Consider the following 18,240-nt stretch of genomic DNA (forward strand, 5'->3'; position numbering starts at 1 on the left):
CCCTCCTCTGTCTAATCCACAGTATCTCTATTCTTCCCTAGCTGTCCCTCCACCCCTTGTTGTGAATTAGCATCCACATATCAGAGAAAACATTTGACCTTTCATTCTTTGGAATTGGCTTATTTTGCTTATTAGCATGATATTCTCCAGCTCAATCCATTTATTGGCAAATGCCATAAATTCATTCTTCTTTAAGGCTGAGTAATATTCCATTGTGTATATATACCACATTTTCTTTGCCTATTCATCTGTTGAGGAGCACCTTGGTTGGTTCTATAGTTAAGCTGTTGTGAATTGAGCTGCTATAAACATTGATGTAGCTGCTTCACTGTAGTACCCTGATTTTAAGTCCTTTGGGTATAAACCTAGGAGTGCTGGGTCAAATAGTGGTTCCATTCCAAGTTTTCTGAGGAGTCTCCATCCTGATTTCCATAGTGGTTGCACCTACCAGCAATGTATGAGTGTACCTTTTCCCACATATCCTTACTAACATTTATTGTTGCTCGTATTCTTGATAATTATCATTCTTACAGAGGTGAGATGAAATCTTAGAGTAGTTTTGATTTGCATTTCTCTAATTGCTAGAGATAATGAACATATTTTCATGTATTTGTTAACTGATCGTATTTCTTCTTCTGTGAAGCATCTGTTCAGTTCCTTAGCCCATTTATGATTTTTTTTTTTTTTTTTTTTGCGGTACTGGGGATCGAACTCAGGGCCTGGTGCTTGCGAGGTTCACTCTACCAGCTGAGCTATCTCCCCAGCCCTGGTGTTTTTTTTTTTATATGTTATATTAAATTTATACAAGTAGCTGTTATGTCATTGTAACTTAAAAAATTAAGGTGTTTTGTAAATGGCTTTTTAAAATGACCCAGTTTGTGATTTTATGTATTTAGTTACTGTTTATCACATATGTTATTGAAAACATCATTTTTTTCAAAAAAGGTTATCTATTTTAAACACTTACTAGGAAAAATTTCAAATATGAGAGGGTATATCTAGTCTATATGATTAAATGTCTCCTTTTGACCCAAAAGGAAATTAGATTTATTTGAATAAAAATGATTTATTGTTAGATGATGAATGAAACATGTCTAATTTTATTTTTAACTTTATTCTTAGTTAAAAAGCAAAAAAAAAGAGAAGGAAATGGCCGATCAGACATCTATTGAAGAGTTTGTGATCCATGCATTGGCATTTTGTGAAGGTTTATATGATCCATATAGAAATTGGAGACAAAGAATTTCAGGGTATGTCTTATAAATCATATTATTTAAAACCTGAATGTAAACATATGTGATTCTTCAAAGAGTATCTTTTCTGTGAAAGCAATTGTAAATATGTGTATAATACCCACAGATTTAACCCTGAGAGAAATATGTTAGAGGTAATGATTAAGTGATAAATGCTACTTCCAGATAATTAAGTGTACTTTGAAGTTGTATTTTGTAATGCTATTCAATACTGATAATTTAATAAGAAATGTTAAAAGCATATTGATATAAGTAGGGCACTGTATTTTTAAAGAACATTTCCAGGTACAGAACATTTTAGTTCTAGGGGTATGTAGCTCAGCGGTAGAGCACAAGCAAGGCTTTAGGTTTGATTTACAGCACCCCCAAACACATATATTTCATATTTTCAAAATACCTTTTTTTTAAATACCTTTATTTTTATTTACTTATTTGTATGTGGTGCTGAGGATTGAATCCATTGCCTACACATTCAAGGCAAGTACTCTACCACTGAGCTATAGCCCCAGCCCTCAAAATACCTTTTAGCAATATTTTGTCTATTTCTTTTTCTTTCCATGGTGCTAGGAATTGAACTCAGGGCCTCCTACATGGTAGGCAAGTGTTCTACTGGTAAGCTACAGCAACTACTCCTGTCCACTTATTTTTATCTGTGAGCATGTATCAGTGAAGGTCCAGTTAAGGCAACCAAAAACCACACTAGATATTTAAAAAAATGTAACACGAGGAAATTATTAAACAGACATTAGCTGAAAAAGCAAAGGTGGGACATACAGATAGTATGGAGATAGTGACTTCGTGAAAGTTTTCTTCTGTAGGCTTTGGGAACAAAGGGTAGAATGGAGGTATCAGAATCAAGATGTTTGGAGAACAGGCCCTCTAGCCCTCTAGAAACTCCGAAGAAGGAGACTTGCTCAGCTGGTTCTGGTATTGGTGACTAGCTAGGAACAGGCTTGTTCTGGGACTGCCAAAAATGAGTTGAAGATAGGAACCAGTTGCCATTTCTTCAATTAGGAACTGTTGCTGGGGCAATGTTAATGGTAAGTATAGCAAAGAATAATAGGGAAGAAGTGCATCCTTAATTTTTTCTTCTGCTTCCATCTCGTACCCACTGTTCGGGATCCCAGTAGAAAGGCAGCTAGAAAAACAATTTGCATTGTCTGCTCCAGCATCAGAAAGCAGAGATGTGGGACTGTGTGTTTGTAACATAGTAAAAATAGCTCAATTATCAATCCAGAACTCAAAAGAGTTTTAAGCTCACATGTCATTCTCCTCTATGGGCAGAGTATAGGAATAATTGTATAATCACCCTCAGTCCTCTTTTCAAGTTTTCCCAGATCTCAAGATTTTTCCATTTTCACTGTCAGTTTAACATGACCCCATTTATAAATACATTCCACTTCCTGCAACATGATCACAATTTTGTTAAATTCAGATTTTCACTACTAAGTGGTTTTTACAGGCATTGTATACCCTCATTTTTGAATAGATGAAGAGTTGATTGATAACCAAGAGAACATCTGTATAGACTATGTAGCAATATACTTTGTATGTATAATATAGTAATGAGATATTTTGTTTTTTTTAAATGGGGTCTTGCTGTGTTGCCCATGCTGGCCTCAAACTCAAGATCCTCCCACCTCATCCTCCTGAATAACTGGGATTACAGGCATGGTAATAATTTATTGAAATAAGAATATATCCTAATGAGGGAATTGAGGAAATGTTTAGAGGATATAAATTTTTATTTAGATAGAATGAATAAGTTTAAGAGATAAGTTGTACAACATGGTGACTATAATTAATAACAGTGTATTTTACAGGCTGAAGTTGTAGCTCAGTGGTAGAGCGCTTGCCTACCATGTGTGAGGCATTGGGTTCTATCCTCAGAACTAAATAAAAATAAATAAGGGTATTGTGTTCATCTATAACTAAAAAAAATTTAAAAATACAAAAGAAAAAAAAAAAAAAAACCCCTCACCCAATGTATTTTATACTTAAAAATGGCCAAGAGAATAGTATGTGAGGCCAGGCATGGTGGTGCATGCCTGTAAACCCAGTGACTCAGGAGGCTGAGGCAAGAGGATTGCAAGTTGAAGGCCAGTCTTAACAATTTTGTAAGCAACTTGAGTGAGGCCCTGTCTCAAAATTAAAAAAAGGGCTGGGGATGTAACTTAGTGGAAAAGTGCCCCTAGGTTCAATCCCCATTACCAAATGAAAAAAGAGAATAGTATATGGGATATTGCATATGTTAATTAGCTTGATTTAGCCATTCTGTAGTGTATACATATTTCAGAATATCATGTTTTATACCTTAAATAAATATATAATTTTTGTCATTGTTTAAAAAAAGATATCCTTTAGTTAATGCAAGAAAAGAAATAATAGGAACATGTGCTTCAATTATTAAAATACAAGAATCCCCTCTGAATGTTTTTACATTTACTATACACCTTGAGAGAATTTGCCTGTATGAGTTTGGTTCTTCAGAAAAACAACCAGTAGGATGTGTAGCAGGAGTGGGGTGGGTGGGGGGTAGGAATTGAATTTTTATAAGGAATTGGCTCATGTAATTATGAAAGCTGTTAAGTCCAACTCTTAAGTGTCTCGGCAGGTGTGAGACCTGTTTTAGTCAACTTTGTTGCAGCTGTAACTAAAAGACTGACAAGAACAATTTTGGAGAGGGAAAGTTTATTTGAGTGTTCCTGTTTCAGTCTTAATCCATATACCGCAGGCTCTGTTCCCTTGGGCCCAGGGTGAGGCAGAACATCCTGGCGTAAGTGTCTGGTGGAATGCACCAACTCACATGAGGATCAGGTAGCAGACAGAGAGAAACTCTATTCACCAGATACAAAATATGTACCCCAAAGGCACACCACCAGTGACCTACTTCCTCCAGCTATATGCTACCTGCGTTCGTTACCACTCAGTTAATCCCACTAGGGGATTAATTCACTGTTTGGGTTAAGGCTCTCTAACCCAATCATTTCTCCTTTAAACCTTCTTGGATTGTCTCACACATGAGCTTTTGAGGGGCACCTCACATCCAAACCATAACAAGACCCAAGAGAGCCAGTGGTGGTTGGGTGGCAGGTGGACATGCAGAAGATTCAAAGATGCAGATTAAGTGCCATGGTAGACTTAGTGTGTCAGAGTATCCCTCTTGCTCAGGAAAGCCAGTTCTCTTTTTCTATTCAGATTCAACTGATTAGATGAGGCCTGCTCGAATTATGGAAAACAATCAGAACTCACAAATTCACCAGTTATTCTTATCCAAAGACACCTTGTAAATAAAATTAGCCATCACATAATCCTTAGATTTCTTCACTGTTTATTAATGGGAAGGTACTAATAACCTTCTGAACACTTCCTTTTCTCTTGAATTATATGCCTTTTCCCAGAAAATCTTTGAATTTCTTTTGTAAAGATTTTGTGTCACTTAGGACATACTAGATTATGATACATTAATAAGGAGCATAGAATAATGAAAGTTTATTTCTTGTTCATGCTATCTGTCTAGTATTGTGTGTATTCAGGTAGCTTGTCCTCCTCACTCAAGGTCTCAAGCTGACAGAACAGCCGGCTTGTTAGGCTTTGCTATTTACTGCATAGGAGAGAGAAGAAAGTACTATAATGTCTCACATTGGTGATTGAATGCTCTTTTTTGGTCATGCCATGTGACACATAACATTTCATTCTGAGCTCATGGGTCAGAACTAATGACATGTCCCTGTCTACCACAAAGGGGCCAAGAAGTTCATTTTACCTGATATATCCTAAAACATCTTGTAATACTGGTTCACTCAGTGAAGATTTTTTGTTTTGCTTTGTTTTTGTCTTTGTGTTTTTGTTTTTGTAGGAGCTTGGACATATTTCCAAATAAAAAGTTAAAAAGATAAATGATTGTGTTCTATCCTTGATGAGAGAGTAAAAAAGAAGCATTACCTACCTCACTGGGGGACATAAACTTATAGAACTGAGATGCAAATAAATGTTTTGCAGGCCTCTCAGAAACCAGTTGATATATGTATTAATCTGCCAAGTGCTAAGTGCTTGGCCCAATATTAAATAATAATGGGGCCATCTAGTATGCTACGTTTTAAAAATGGTACAAGATTAAAGTTCATTTTTAGTTCTTTTAACCAATTGAAACATTAAGTACAAACAACAGTCTTTAATGTTTGTATTCTAATATAATAGTTCTCACCTTTTCCTTATGTTAGCTTATTAAATTTTTTATGACAAATATGGAAGTTATTTATGTAATATAATAAAACATATCTTCTTATGTTATATCTAATACAGGGATTTTAGAATGCATCTTTGATCACAAATTACAAAAGTACATTTTCATTATGTTTAATCAGGTGAGAATACTTACTATTTGTAGCACAGATTGTTTGGATAGGATATAACCTAGACAGTCTAATAGTTAATACCATAATTTATAAGAAATACACAAAATGGAAATAATCTCATGGACAGACCTAACTGAAAGCTAAATTGAATTTCATCTTTTTAAGTTAATTTTCTGCTACACAACTAAAATTCTTATTTGAAACTCCAGTAAATTTTGTATTTTCAGAAAGACAAAGTTTTTGATAAAGATCTTAAAAAGGAGAGCTAATAATGTTCTAAGATTTTATGTTTGAAATTAAATATAGGAGGTATGGTCATTTTTATGCCTTCTGCATATTGGAAATAGGCTTAGATTTGGAAAGTAGTGCAGTAGAAAATAATGTCTGAGGTGATTTCTAGTGAATCTAGACATTAGGTCTGGATCTTAGAACTCCATTCTGCTGTCAGTGAATTCTGCTGTGCCAATTCTATTTGTTTTTTTCTGTGGTCAGTTAACTTTTTTTCCTTGTTTTGAATTATACGGAAAGTAATTTAAATACCTTAATTATGGTCATTAAGAAGAAGGCATCTTAAATCAGTATAGATCTTGTTTAGATGTACAGGATTTCTTAGTAGCTATCCTTCAGGTATTTTCCCTTTCATTGACTTTACTTAATAATATTAATTGTTTTCTCAGGGGAGGGGAAAAATGCCTGTAATTTTTAAAAAATTCATCAGTTCATTATTGAATATATCATAACAATAGTCTTTATTCTCTAATCTCTATACCACCATGCCCATATGATAGATTCATTTTGTGTTGAATTTAAATGAATTTTCTCAGTAAAAGCACCTGTAATTTGTATCAGCCTTTGCAAAGTGTGTAGAAAACATCCATCAAAACTATTGGAATTGTTAACAGCTTTGGTAGCACACACTGTGATCCCAGCTAGTCACAGTCTAAGGTCAAGGGATCAGAAGTTCAAGGCCAGCCTGGGCAATCATGAGATCTGTCTTGATTTAAGAAGGCCTGAGGTTGTAGCTTGGTGGTAGCACTCAGCATGCCAAGAGACTGGATAAAAGCCCTAGTACTGCCAATTTTTTTTTTTTAAAAAGCTAAAAAGCTACTGGAAATGTTACTAAAAACAAAACCAGCTCATACTGGATCCATATCCTTAAAGTGATAAGGAATCTAATAGTCTGGACCCATTGTGTTCAGATAAAATCACAGAAAGTGGCAGAGTAACCTGTTTTTTTAGGGATTTCAGTTGTATTATAATAGGCCACTAGACTTAGCTGTCAATTTAGTAGTATTGTGAACTAATTCTTTTGTAAATTGGAAAATTTAAGGGCTAGCTCCTTTTTCAATTTCTAGTTAGTGGAAACAACCTGGCTACATTATGCTTTTTTTTTTTTTTTTTTTTTGGTACTGAGGATTGAACCCAGGGCCTGACTCATGTTAGGTGGGTACTTTACCCCTGAACTACATTTAGACCCTTTTTATTTTATTTGGGGATAGGGTCTTACTGAGTAGTCCAGGCTCACCTTGAACGTATAGTGCTCTTGTCTCAGTCTCTGAGTAGCTGGGAATGTAGGTGTACAGGTGTGTACCTCCATGTCCAGCATGATGCATAATTTAAAAGAAGAAATCCTTTAGCAGTATTTAAATTGCTCACTTCCTTTGTGTCAGTTCTGAAGATGTATACAAATCAAAAGTAAAATGTTAAATTTTTGTAATTGTGTCTTCTCTACTTGCCCGTGTTACAATTTGTTATTAACTTCTTTTTAATGATAGACGAATCCTTAGTTCTGTGGAAAAGAGCAGACAGAAATATAAGCCAGCTTCTCTCACAGTGGAGTTTGTTCCTTTCTTTTATCGTAAGTAGCACTCTTAATTCCTTTTATTTTTACCTTACTCTGATTATTCTTTATTCTTATTCTAATTTGAACCTCAATTCAGCTTTATGAATTTATAAGATGAAGGTTGTTTGAGAACCTCATTGGATTAGTTGATTTGTTTGGCTGAGATTGTTGTTCTTCGTTTTAGTTACTCTGTTCTTTTGAGAACAACTGATTTTCTTCTTTCTTGATGAGTTGAATATTTTAATGATTATAGTATATTTTAGAACTTCAGGATATTTATTTATTATTATTTTTTGCATAGTGCTGGGGATCTGACCCAGGGCCTTGTGCATACTAGACAATTGCTCTACCACTTAGTTACATCTTTCAACTGCCCCCACTGCCGTTTTTTTTAAATTTGAGACAGAATCTTACTAAGTTGCTCAGACTAGTAGTGATTATGCCTTCTCTCAAGAATTTAGAAAAATTCACATAATAGAAAAAAAAAACACTCTATTCCTAGAGTATATTGCCTCCTCACATTTATCAAAACATAACATTTTGCCATATTTGCTTTAGTTTTCCTTTTTTTTTTCTTTCTGTGAAATAAGACAGAACTAGGTTTTTTTTTGCTTATGAGGATGACTGCAGCGCCACTCTGCATGACCACCAGTAGTAATACTGGCATTGGCTAGGTAATCAAACTCAATTATTCATAATGAGCCACACCCAGAACTGGCCTCATTTAGAAGAATCAGGACCAGAAAGACAGTGTGCCAGTGAAACAGTATAAGGTGTTTCTGTTCAGCAGCAGTCTAAGTGCCATTCTTTGGTCTTTCAAGTGAGGTTATGGGGCCAAATTAATGGGTGTGGGAGCCACCCTGGTTTAGAAGCACAGTATCCTATAACAGCCTTTATATCCTGCATGTATAAGTTGTGCACATATTTTGTTAATTTATCCCAAAGTATTTTATGTATTTTTTGTTTGTAAATGATTTGTTTTTAATGTGTTTTCCAATTTTGTGTTAAAATATATATAGAAATATGGGGACTGGCACAGCGCTTGCTGTGATGAGGTACTGGGTTCTATCCTTAGCACCGCATAAAAATAAACAAAATAAAGGCATTCTGTCCATCTACAACTTCAAAATATTTAAAAAAAAAAGAAATATGGTTTATTTTTGTCTGATGATATTGTACTCTGTCACTTTGCTAAGTAAATTCACCAATAATTTATAGTTATTCTTATATTATTCCTTAGGGTTGTATATATGTACAATCCTGTTGCTTTTTATTTTTTCCTTTCCAAATTATATGCCTTTTTATACTGGTGAAGTAGTGAGAGAAGATTTTTATGTCTTGTTCCTAACATGTTCAGGGGAAAAAGTCTTGATGTTAGCTATTAAGTATATTAGCTATTAAATATGATGTTAGCTATTGAATTTTTATTGATGCTCTTTACTAATTAGAGGAAATTTTATTTTGAATAGATGTTGACTTTTGCCACATATTTTTACTGCATTTATTTGAGGTGATTTGTATGTTTTTGAGTGTGTTGTCATTTTTTTTCTACTTCAGTCTGTTAATTGGTGAAATAAATAGATTGATTTTTCAGTGTTAAACTAACATTGCATTCTGTACTAAACCACCTTTGGACATGATTAACAATTGTATTATCCTTTTTATGTAATACTTCATTTGACTTGCTAATATTTTCTTAAAGATTTTTCTATCTATATTCAAGCAACAAGTAGGTTTTTAGGGCTTTTTTCCTTGTTATATCTTGTGTAGTTTTTGTATCAAGATAATTGTCCTAGTCTGCTCTGGCTGCCATACCAAAATACTATAGACTGGGTGGCTTTAAATATCAGAAATTTATTTTCTCACAGTTCTGGAGACCAGATAGTGGAAAACCAACAGTCCAGCAAGATTTGATTTTTGGTGAGGTCTGTCTTTGTGGCTTACAGATGATCTCCTACTTGATATGTCCTTACATGTTGGAAGGAGAGACTGGTGTCTTTCTTTTCTTAGAAGAACAGTTCTCTTGGATCAAGGTTTTACCTTTACAATCTCATTTAACCTTGCTCACATCCTCAAAGGACCAAGTCAACTGAGATTAGAAGTGGGGCTTCAGCATATGAAGCCTGGTGTGTGTGTGTGTGTGTGTGTGTGTGTGTGTAGCACAGTTCAGCTTATGTCATTCCATCTCTGATCCCTCAAATTTGTTTTTATCATATGCAGAATACATTCATTCCACCTAATAGCCTAATATTGTGGCCCTAAAGGCATCTTTGCACCTAGGCTGCCTCTCAGGGCACCACTCACATGGCTGTCTGTGAGGGCAGCCCTGCCCTCAAGGTACTAGGTGGGGTCTTACTGGTCTACTGAAACTTGAGAAGTTGACTTCAATCTTGAAACAGGAGGAAGAAACACCATTGCCTTCTGGGTCTGTAATGGTCCTTAGTTCTAGTATCTCAAAACTCCTTTAACCTCTATCTGTTACCTAGATCTGCTTCTACATTTTAGGTATTTGTTATAGTAGCACTTACCTTCTTGGTAGCAAAATTTGTCTTAGTGTACTCAGGGTGGTATAACAAAATGCTATAGTTGAATATCTTAAGCAATAATTCTGGCCATATTAAAAGACTTGAGCAGTGTTTTCTTTTCCCCTCTTTTCTGTGAGAGTTGATTTGAAATTGTTATTATGGTTTCCTTAATATTGTTTGGCAAAGCCATTTCAGCCTAGAGCTTACTTTGTGAGGTTTTAAATTACGGAGTGAAGTTTTATACTAAACAGGATTATTCAGATTTATTCTGTTAGGTTTTGAAATTCATGTGTTTCACATTTGTGTTTTTCATCCATGGTGTTGAATTACTTAGTATAAAGTTGTAACACTTTTTTATGATCTTTTCAAAGTCTAGGAAATCTAGGTTGATACCCCCTCTTTTATTCCTGATATCGGAAATTTACATTTTCTTTCTTCTTTTTTCTAGATCAGTCTAAAGATAGAGATTTTAAAATTATAGTCATCTTCTCACTGAACCATGTTTTCATTTCATCATATTCTTTGTTGATTTATTTTTCGGTAATTAGCCCTACTTCTATTATTACCTCCCTTTTACTTAAAGTTTAATTTGCTCTTCTTTTTCTAGCTTCTTCAGTAGAGTTTTGATCTTTAATTAAACCTTTCTTTAGCACTTCTTTTTGAGCATATACATTTTAAGGTATAGATTGTTTTACGAAGCATTGCTCTAGCTGTGCCTCACAGAATTTGCTGTGCTTAGTTTAATTTTTATTTAAAATACTTGCCAATCTCTTTTTTTTTTTTTAACACAATGGTTATTAAGAAATTGTTGGCATCATTAGCAATTAGTGAAATGCAAATCAAACCTAAACTGAGATTTATATTACACCAGTTAGAATGGCAGTCATCAAAAATACAAATAGCCAGGCATGGTAGCACACCCTTGTAATCCCAACAACTCAGAAGACTGAGGCAGGAGGATCACAAGTTCAAGGTCAGCTTCAGCAACTTAGTGAGACCCTGTCTCAAAACAAAAAATAAAAAGGACTGGGAATGTGGCTCAGTGGTTACATACCCCTGGGTTCAATCCCCAGTAACATAACAACAACAACAACTACAGCAACAATAAATTCTAGAGGACATGAAGGAAAAGAAACACATTTACACTATTGGTGGGACTGTAAAATAGTACAACCACTGTGGAAATCAGTATGGAGGTCCCTCAAAACCCTAGGCATGGGACCACCATAAGCCCCAGCAATACCACTCCTTGGTATTTATTTTGAAGAATTAAAAGTCATCATACTACAGTAATAAATGCTTACCCATGTTTGTAGCAGCACAATTCACAACAGCCAAGCCTACATGTTCATCAGCAGATGGTTGAATAAAGAAAATGTGGTGTATATATACACAAGAGTTTCAATCATAAAGAAATGAAATTATGTCATTTGTGGGAAAATGAATAGAACTAGAGATGATTACATTAAGCAAAATAAGTCAAACTCAGAAGGTCAAGGGTGGTATGTTTTCTCATATGTGGAAGCTAGAGAAGAAAAAGGAAAAGAAAGATGGGGATAGATCTCATGATAGTCAAAGGGGATCAAGAGGTGGGAGGTGGGAGGGAGGGGAAATGCTGGGGACCTATAGTGGTCAAATTATATGTTATATCTTGTGTATATACGAATATGTACGAACAAATCCCCATTATTTACAACCATATTGCACCAAAATAAAATGTGGGGGAAAAAAAAAAAAAGAAATGTGTTGTTGGGGGAGTTGGAGAAATGTTGATCAGGGGATTCAAAATTTCAGTTAGACTAGGAGAAAGATTCAAGAGCTGTATTATACATCATATTGACTGTAGTTAATAACAATGTGTATACTTGAATATTGATAAGAGAGTAGCAATTTTAAGTGTTCTCATCACACAAAACAAGGTTATGCCTCTGTAAATTAGCTTGATTAGCCATTCCGCAACATATTTCAGAACATTTTGTATACCATAACTGTATATAATTTGTTGAACAATTTAATTTTAGAGAGAGAGAGGAATGTGTTGTTGGCAAAAGTTTGGGGATTCTTCAGGTTCTTTTTTTCTTTATTTTTTGAAGTACTGGGGATTGAACCAGGAGCAGTCTTCCACTGAGCCACAACCTCAACCCTTTTTTATTTTTAATTTTGAGACAAGGTCTTACTAAGTTGCCCAGGCTAGCCTCAAACTTGTGATCCTCCTGCCTCAGCCTCTTCAGTCACTGGGATTACAGGTGTGGCTCAGATCCTAATTTCATTTATGGTGAAAAACAGTCATGTGCCACTTAATGACAGGTTCATTCTATGAAATGCATCATTAGATGATTTTATCATTTTGCAAACATCATAGAGTATACTTAAACAAAAATGCAGTCAATAGACATGGTAAACACGAGACATGAGTCTGCTTGCTATCTGTGAAACATGGCATTCTGTTTTACAATAAACTTTTATAAGTATAAATATATTATAAAGATTAAAAGTGTAATTTAATAAATGCATGGGCCAGTAATATGGTCGTTTATTATCAAGTATTATGTACTGTACATAATTGTGTGTGCAGTACTTTTATATAACTGGCACTATTATAAGTTTGTTGACATTAGCACCACCACAAACATTTGAGTAATGTATAAGACAGCTATAATTTGATGAAGTGATAGGAATTTTCCAGTTTTATTATAATCTTATGGGATCACCATTTTATACTCAGTGTGTTATTGATCAAAATGGTGTTACGTGGTTCATAACTGTTTAGAATTGGCTAGTTGGACACAGGTAATTCCAATTTTGTTGACAACATCTGAAGCATTATAGTCAGGTGTCAGTAGAACATATGCCTTTTTCTTTCCATCAGGCCTGCTGAAGATGTTGACCTTGGCCATTTCAATGTGGTAGAACATTTTCACTGTTTGGTGCTTGTTGACATAGATATTCACAAGGAACACAAGTGTGTTATTGTCTCCTTTTTCATGACTGATGCAGTAGTTAGGAGGATGTTGATGAAGGCATAGAGATCAAGATTGTTTCTTCTAGGAGCCTTCTTCCAAAGATAATTGGGCTGTCTTTGGGCTTCATTGTCTTTGGATACCAAAAGTGGGTGACATGGATATTCTTTTTTGGTTACTATAGACCTTTTAGTCTTGTCCTTCAAAACCTTTGTTTGGCTTGGGCTTTAGAAGGAATTGGGATTTTCTTTACTTGGTGCTATCTTCATGAAAAGGGTCTCCAGATATCTTTATTTCATTACTTTATGATTCCTTTATGGTAAGAGAACACATTAAGCCTTCTTTTCTTTTCTTTTTTTTTTTTTTTTTGAATTTATTTATTTATATTTTTATTGTAAACAAATGGGATACATGCTGTTTCTCTGTACATGGAGTAAAGGCGTACCGTTTGTGTAATCATAAATTTACATAGAGTAATGTTTGATTCATTCTGTTATTTTTTCCCTTCCCTAAGCCTTCTTTTCATGGCCTGCTTTTTTTTTTTTTTTTATAATGAAATGTTCTTGTCTGCCTATGGTAATACTCCTTGCATGTGTTATTAGATATTAATATAGCCACCCCAGCAGTGTTATGATTACAGATTGCATGGTATATCTTTTTTGCATTCTTTATTTCCGTTATCTTTCTTGCATGTCCATTATGGCTGAATGGAACTCTGTCATCTTCCAGTTCTGTATGAAATCAGAAAAATTATTCAGCCTACAACTTCTCTCTAGTTGTTTGCCTGTCTGGTGGAATTTCACACTATCATGAGAGGATTAATGCTTGGATACAAAACAAGTCCTATGCATATTTTTGGGTTTCTTTGTGTACCTTCCTCCATTTAAGTACTCTGCTTCAAAATTCCAGTGTGTAGACTACCAATCATTGATATCTGGCTCCTCAACTCAGAAAATAGTGATGTTCTTTTTGGTTGCCCCTTTCCGTGTTATACCCCAGAAAGTGTTTTTGAACAGAAATCTAAGGTAATTCTTGGGCTTATTTTGTTTTCCTTCTTTTGTGTATCACAGTTCTCTGACTTTCTGGAACCTATTTTGCTAATAGTTTGTTTTCTCATTTTTAAATTTTTGTTTGTTTAAGCAGGAAGGCATGTGTAGTGCCAAGTATTCTCATGTAGCTGAAATGACTTAATTTTTTCTTTTTTGGGGACCAGGGATTGAACTATTCAGGGGCACTCGACCACTGAGCCATATCATCAACCCTACTTTTTATTTTATTTAGAGACAGGGTCTCACTGATTTGCTTAGAGCCTTGCCATCACTGAGGCTGGATTTGAACTCACAATCTTCCTGCCTCAGCCTCCCCAGCCCCTGAGATTATAGGTGTGGGCCATCATGCCTCGCATTAATTTTTAAGTTATAAATTTCTATCAATATGTTTTACCTCAGAACTTTCTTTTTGATAGTGTTATGTATAAAATTGAAAATAATTCTTTCATTATGGTAATTTCTAAGTGTGCAGTGATATATACAGAACAATATTCCTTACAAAAATTATCAAAAGAAAGGGGAAAGATTAACAGTTTATCAGTAAAGAACTAGTTAAATAAATGTATGTCATTTTAGCATTATATGTTTTATGATCATAAAAATGAGTAAGATAGATTTATCTGTTAAGATGTAATAATACTCATTTATGTTAAAAAACATGAAGCATGCTGCAGTCCTCCATACCTGTGAATTCTTCATCTTCAGATTGAACTGTGGTTTGAAAATAATCAGGAAAAAAATTTCATCTGTACTAGACATGTACAGTTTTTTTTTCCTTCTCTTCCTTCCCTAAAGAATACGACATTATGGACTGGGGTTATAACTCAGTGGTAGAGTGCTTGTCTTACAAGTGTGAGGCACCGGGTTTGATCCTCAGCACCACATACAAATAAATAAATAAATAAATAAATAAATAAAATAAAGGTATTGTGTCCATCTACAATTCAAAAAAATTTTTAAAAGCATACAATATTATATTAAGAACTATTTATATGGCATTTACGTTGTATTAAGTATTTTAAATAATCTAGAGATGATTTAAAGTATACAGGAGGGTATGCATAGGTTATATGTAATTACTGTACTGTTCTATATACAGGACTTGAACATCTTTGGATTTTGGTATTCTGGGATGAGTTGTTCAAAAATACTGAGGGAAGACTATATAGACAGTTCATTTGTTCATTCTTCTTTTTTCCTTCCTTTCTTTTTCTTCCTTTCTTTATTGAACTCAGGGTGGTTTACCATTGAGCTATATCCCTAGCCCATTTTATTTTTTATTTTGAGACAGAGTCTCATTGTGTTGTTGAGGCTGTGCTTAAATTTGAAATCCTCCTTCCTCAGCCTTCCAACTAGCTAGGTTTAGAGGCGTGCACCACCACACCCAGTCCTCCTCCTTTTTTTTAAGGTAGATCCAGGAAGAGGTCAGAAGGAGACTTATTTTTCCTTGTCAAATTTTTTCAGCTGTTTTAGTTTTTTTTTTTTTTGTCACGAGTATTTGTGATATTTTGAAATTAATGAAATAGTATATGATGTTAAAAGAAAAGTCACTATTGGTAGTAGATTTTTGGATACTAGCCCTGGAGTGGACCCAGGAAATGTTTTATTCAACTCTTTGATTTTATAAATGACTAATTAAATGATATAATTTTATAAATGACTTAGACAAATAAGAGAAAGGAGTAGTAGTAAAAAAATAAGTCTTTTTTATGTCAGATTTGGGCTAATTTCTAACTCTATTACTTAGTAGCCATGTTACTTCAGACAAAATATTAACTTCTCACCTTCATTTTGCTCATTTCTAAAGGGGGCAAGATATCTTTATATGGAATATTGTGGGAATTTAAATGAGATATCGTAAATAAAATAACTAAAATGATATCTGAACAATGGTTTCTCTTCTCCTTTCCTGTGACAAAATGCTTATCAACCTTACCATTTGACACTATTTAGAGTTTTCACAAATAGCTCTTCATGTTTTAATTTTACACTCCTGAGATGAATCATGTTGTGAAAGAGAAATCTTACTTACTTGTTTATTTGTGTATTCACAGAATGTTTTCAGGAAAGTGAACATCTCAAGGAAAGTCTTAAGTGTTGCTTATTGCATCTCTTTGGAGCCATTGTAGCTGGTGGGCAGGTGAGGACAGTATTGAAAATTAATATATAAATAATAGTTAACAATGCAGAAAGCTTTCCATGGATTATTTAATATAGTCTTTGTCTTTTCATAACTTCATGAATCATACAGGTATTTTTGAGTTTATATCTTGTTTAAAGCTAAACTTATTTCTTTTAATTATTATCTTCCAAAAAAAACTAAATAATAATATTAGCACTAACAATAAAATTACTGGGTACATAAACAGATTTAACAGTTTTTTGTATTGTAAGTTCATATTTGTGTTGGCTTTCAGTGACTTGTTTTTACTATAGAGTATAGAGGGAGTTAGTCCCAACTTGATGAAATCAAATTCTAGCAGTTTGGTTTCCAAAGAAAGAATTTAGTCACTCTACCTATAATTACTAAATGCATATATACACTTTTTAGTCATGTTTCAACAAACCCAACTTGTTTTTTATTACTTACAAAAAAGAAAGTCTAAGTAGAGCATCTTAAAAGTCATCTCTGCTAAATTTTGAGTATAACTACTAATTGTAATTCAGAAAAAACTTTCTTTATGTTTTCTTAAATCATATAATTTATATCAGAGGTTTTTAACTCTTTTGTTCTTTTTGGACCACATCCCCATTTGGCAGTTTGACAAGGCCCCTTGTCAGAATTTTTAAATGCCCAAAGAAAAATACATAAAATCACAAAGGAAACCAGTTATAATGAAATAACAATTACTGAAATGTTAATGAAACAAATATGTGTCTTAATAATGTGTGCTGTTTATAACACATGATATAAAAAGATTTAACTGTGAGCTAAACATGGCTGCTCACACCTGTAGTCCCAGCTACCTGAGTGGTTAGGCATGAGGATTCTTTGAAACCAGTAGTTAAGTGCAGGCCATATAGCCCATCTCATAGAGTGCCTGCCTCTCATGCGGGAGGCCTGGGTTTGAGTCCCCAGCACTCTGAGATTGTGGAAATAACAAACAAATGAACCCACTAGTTAGAGGCCAACTTGGGCAACATGGCAAGATTCTATCGCAATCAATCAATCAATAGCAATAAATCTAATAACATATAATTTCAAAGAATAGATGAGTATAAGTGGTGTTTTGAGATACTGCAATGATTATATGAAAAAAACCTTTCTATCAGTGACAAAATCACAAGTAGTATTACACAACTGTGCTTTGTAGCTTAGGTTTAAATTTGCAGAAAATTTAAATTTCAGTTAGAGATTAGTGGAAATACAGATATAATTATTTGTATCCAAGTGAATAAGTCCCTTGAATTCTCTTTTTTCTCAGGATGAAAATGTTTCTGTTTTTAATTACTAGCTTTTTTTTCACACAAAATATTTTTATTACATCACTGTACTATATCTTTATAGTATACCAAATATAATATTTAAATTATAATTTTATTAAAAAACTTACCAACCTATGTTTTTAAAACTTAAATTTTATTTAAAGATTTATCAGTAATACTGTAGGCATATTACCTTATCATCTTGGGCATTAGGAAGAAATTCTTGTCTATGTTCAGGAAGCCATCATGGAGGTTAGTATTTAGATATTATTTGTTAAGAGCCTCATGAACCCATTATCTTATAGTAGTAGGAATTTTTCATCTTATAGCAATTTATTTACTATTTATTATTTTATTTGGAGATTTGAGAGAATGTAATTTTCATTTTTCAATTAAACTGCATAAACAGGTGATTTTGTATATTTAGGTAATCCCTTTTTAATTAATGTGCTAAATTTAAATATATTTTCTTGAACATTGATCTTGTATATACTATCCTGAGGTTAAGAGTATCTATTGACACTATCTCAGTTCCCCTTTTTTCTTTATCTTTGGTTTGTTTTTGTTTTTTTTTTTTCTATATTATCATTTTTCATCAAATGTTCCTGTACTCAGTGAACAATTTTTTAAAACATTTTCCCCTCCTGTGACTTACAGAACACTGCTGAAACTTGTGTTTTTTAACGTCTTTCCCTTTTGGTACCCAGCCAAAATCCCTACCTAGTATTCCTGGTGGGCTGTGTGGCTTCCTCCTCACCTGCTGGAAGAAGTCTCCTTGTAATGTATTTTCCAGTTCAAGTTTGCTTAGTCATCTTTCTGTATTATC

The 18,240-nt window shown here is 33.9% G+C and overlaps 1 protein-coding gene across 16 annotated transcripts in view; it reads left to right on the plus strand.

Annotated features, from left to right (window-relative positions):
• The window catches only part of NBEAL1 (neurobeachin like 1), a 200,186-nt gene that overhangs the window by 30,907 nt on the left and 151,039 nt on the right, over positions 1 to 18,240 (plus strand). For 12 of the 16 annotated variants that reach the window (XM_079130554.1, XM_079130555.1, XM_079130546.1 and 9 more), the window contains 3 exons: positions 1,123 to 1,250; positions 7,387 to 7,469; positions 16,043 to 16,128. In XM_079130554.1, the coding sequence (XP_078986680.1) occupies positions 1,123 to 1,250; positions 7,387 to 7,469; positions 16,043 to 16,128 (297 nt within the window). Of the gene's footprint in view, positions 1 to 1,122; positions 1,251 to 7,386; positions 7,470 to 16,042; positions 16,129 to 18,240 lie in introns of those variants that run through there. The other 4 variants (XM_079130550.1, XM_079130549.1, XM_079130551.1 and 1 more) reach the window with 3 other exon arrangements.

The sequence above is a fragment of the Sciurus vulgaris genome (assembly GCF_902686455.1).
Source record: "Sciurus vulgaris genome assembly, chromosome: 3".
In the NCBI taxonomy this organism is placed as follows: Eukaryota; Metazoa; Chordata; class Mammalia; order Rodentia; family Sciuridae; genus Sciurus; species Sciurus vulgaris.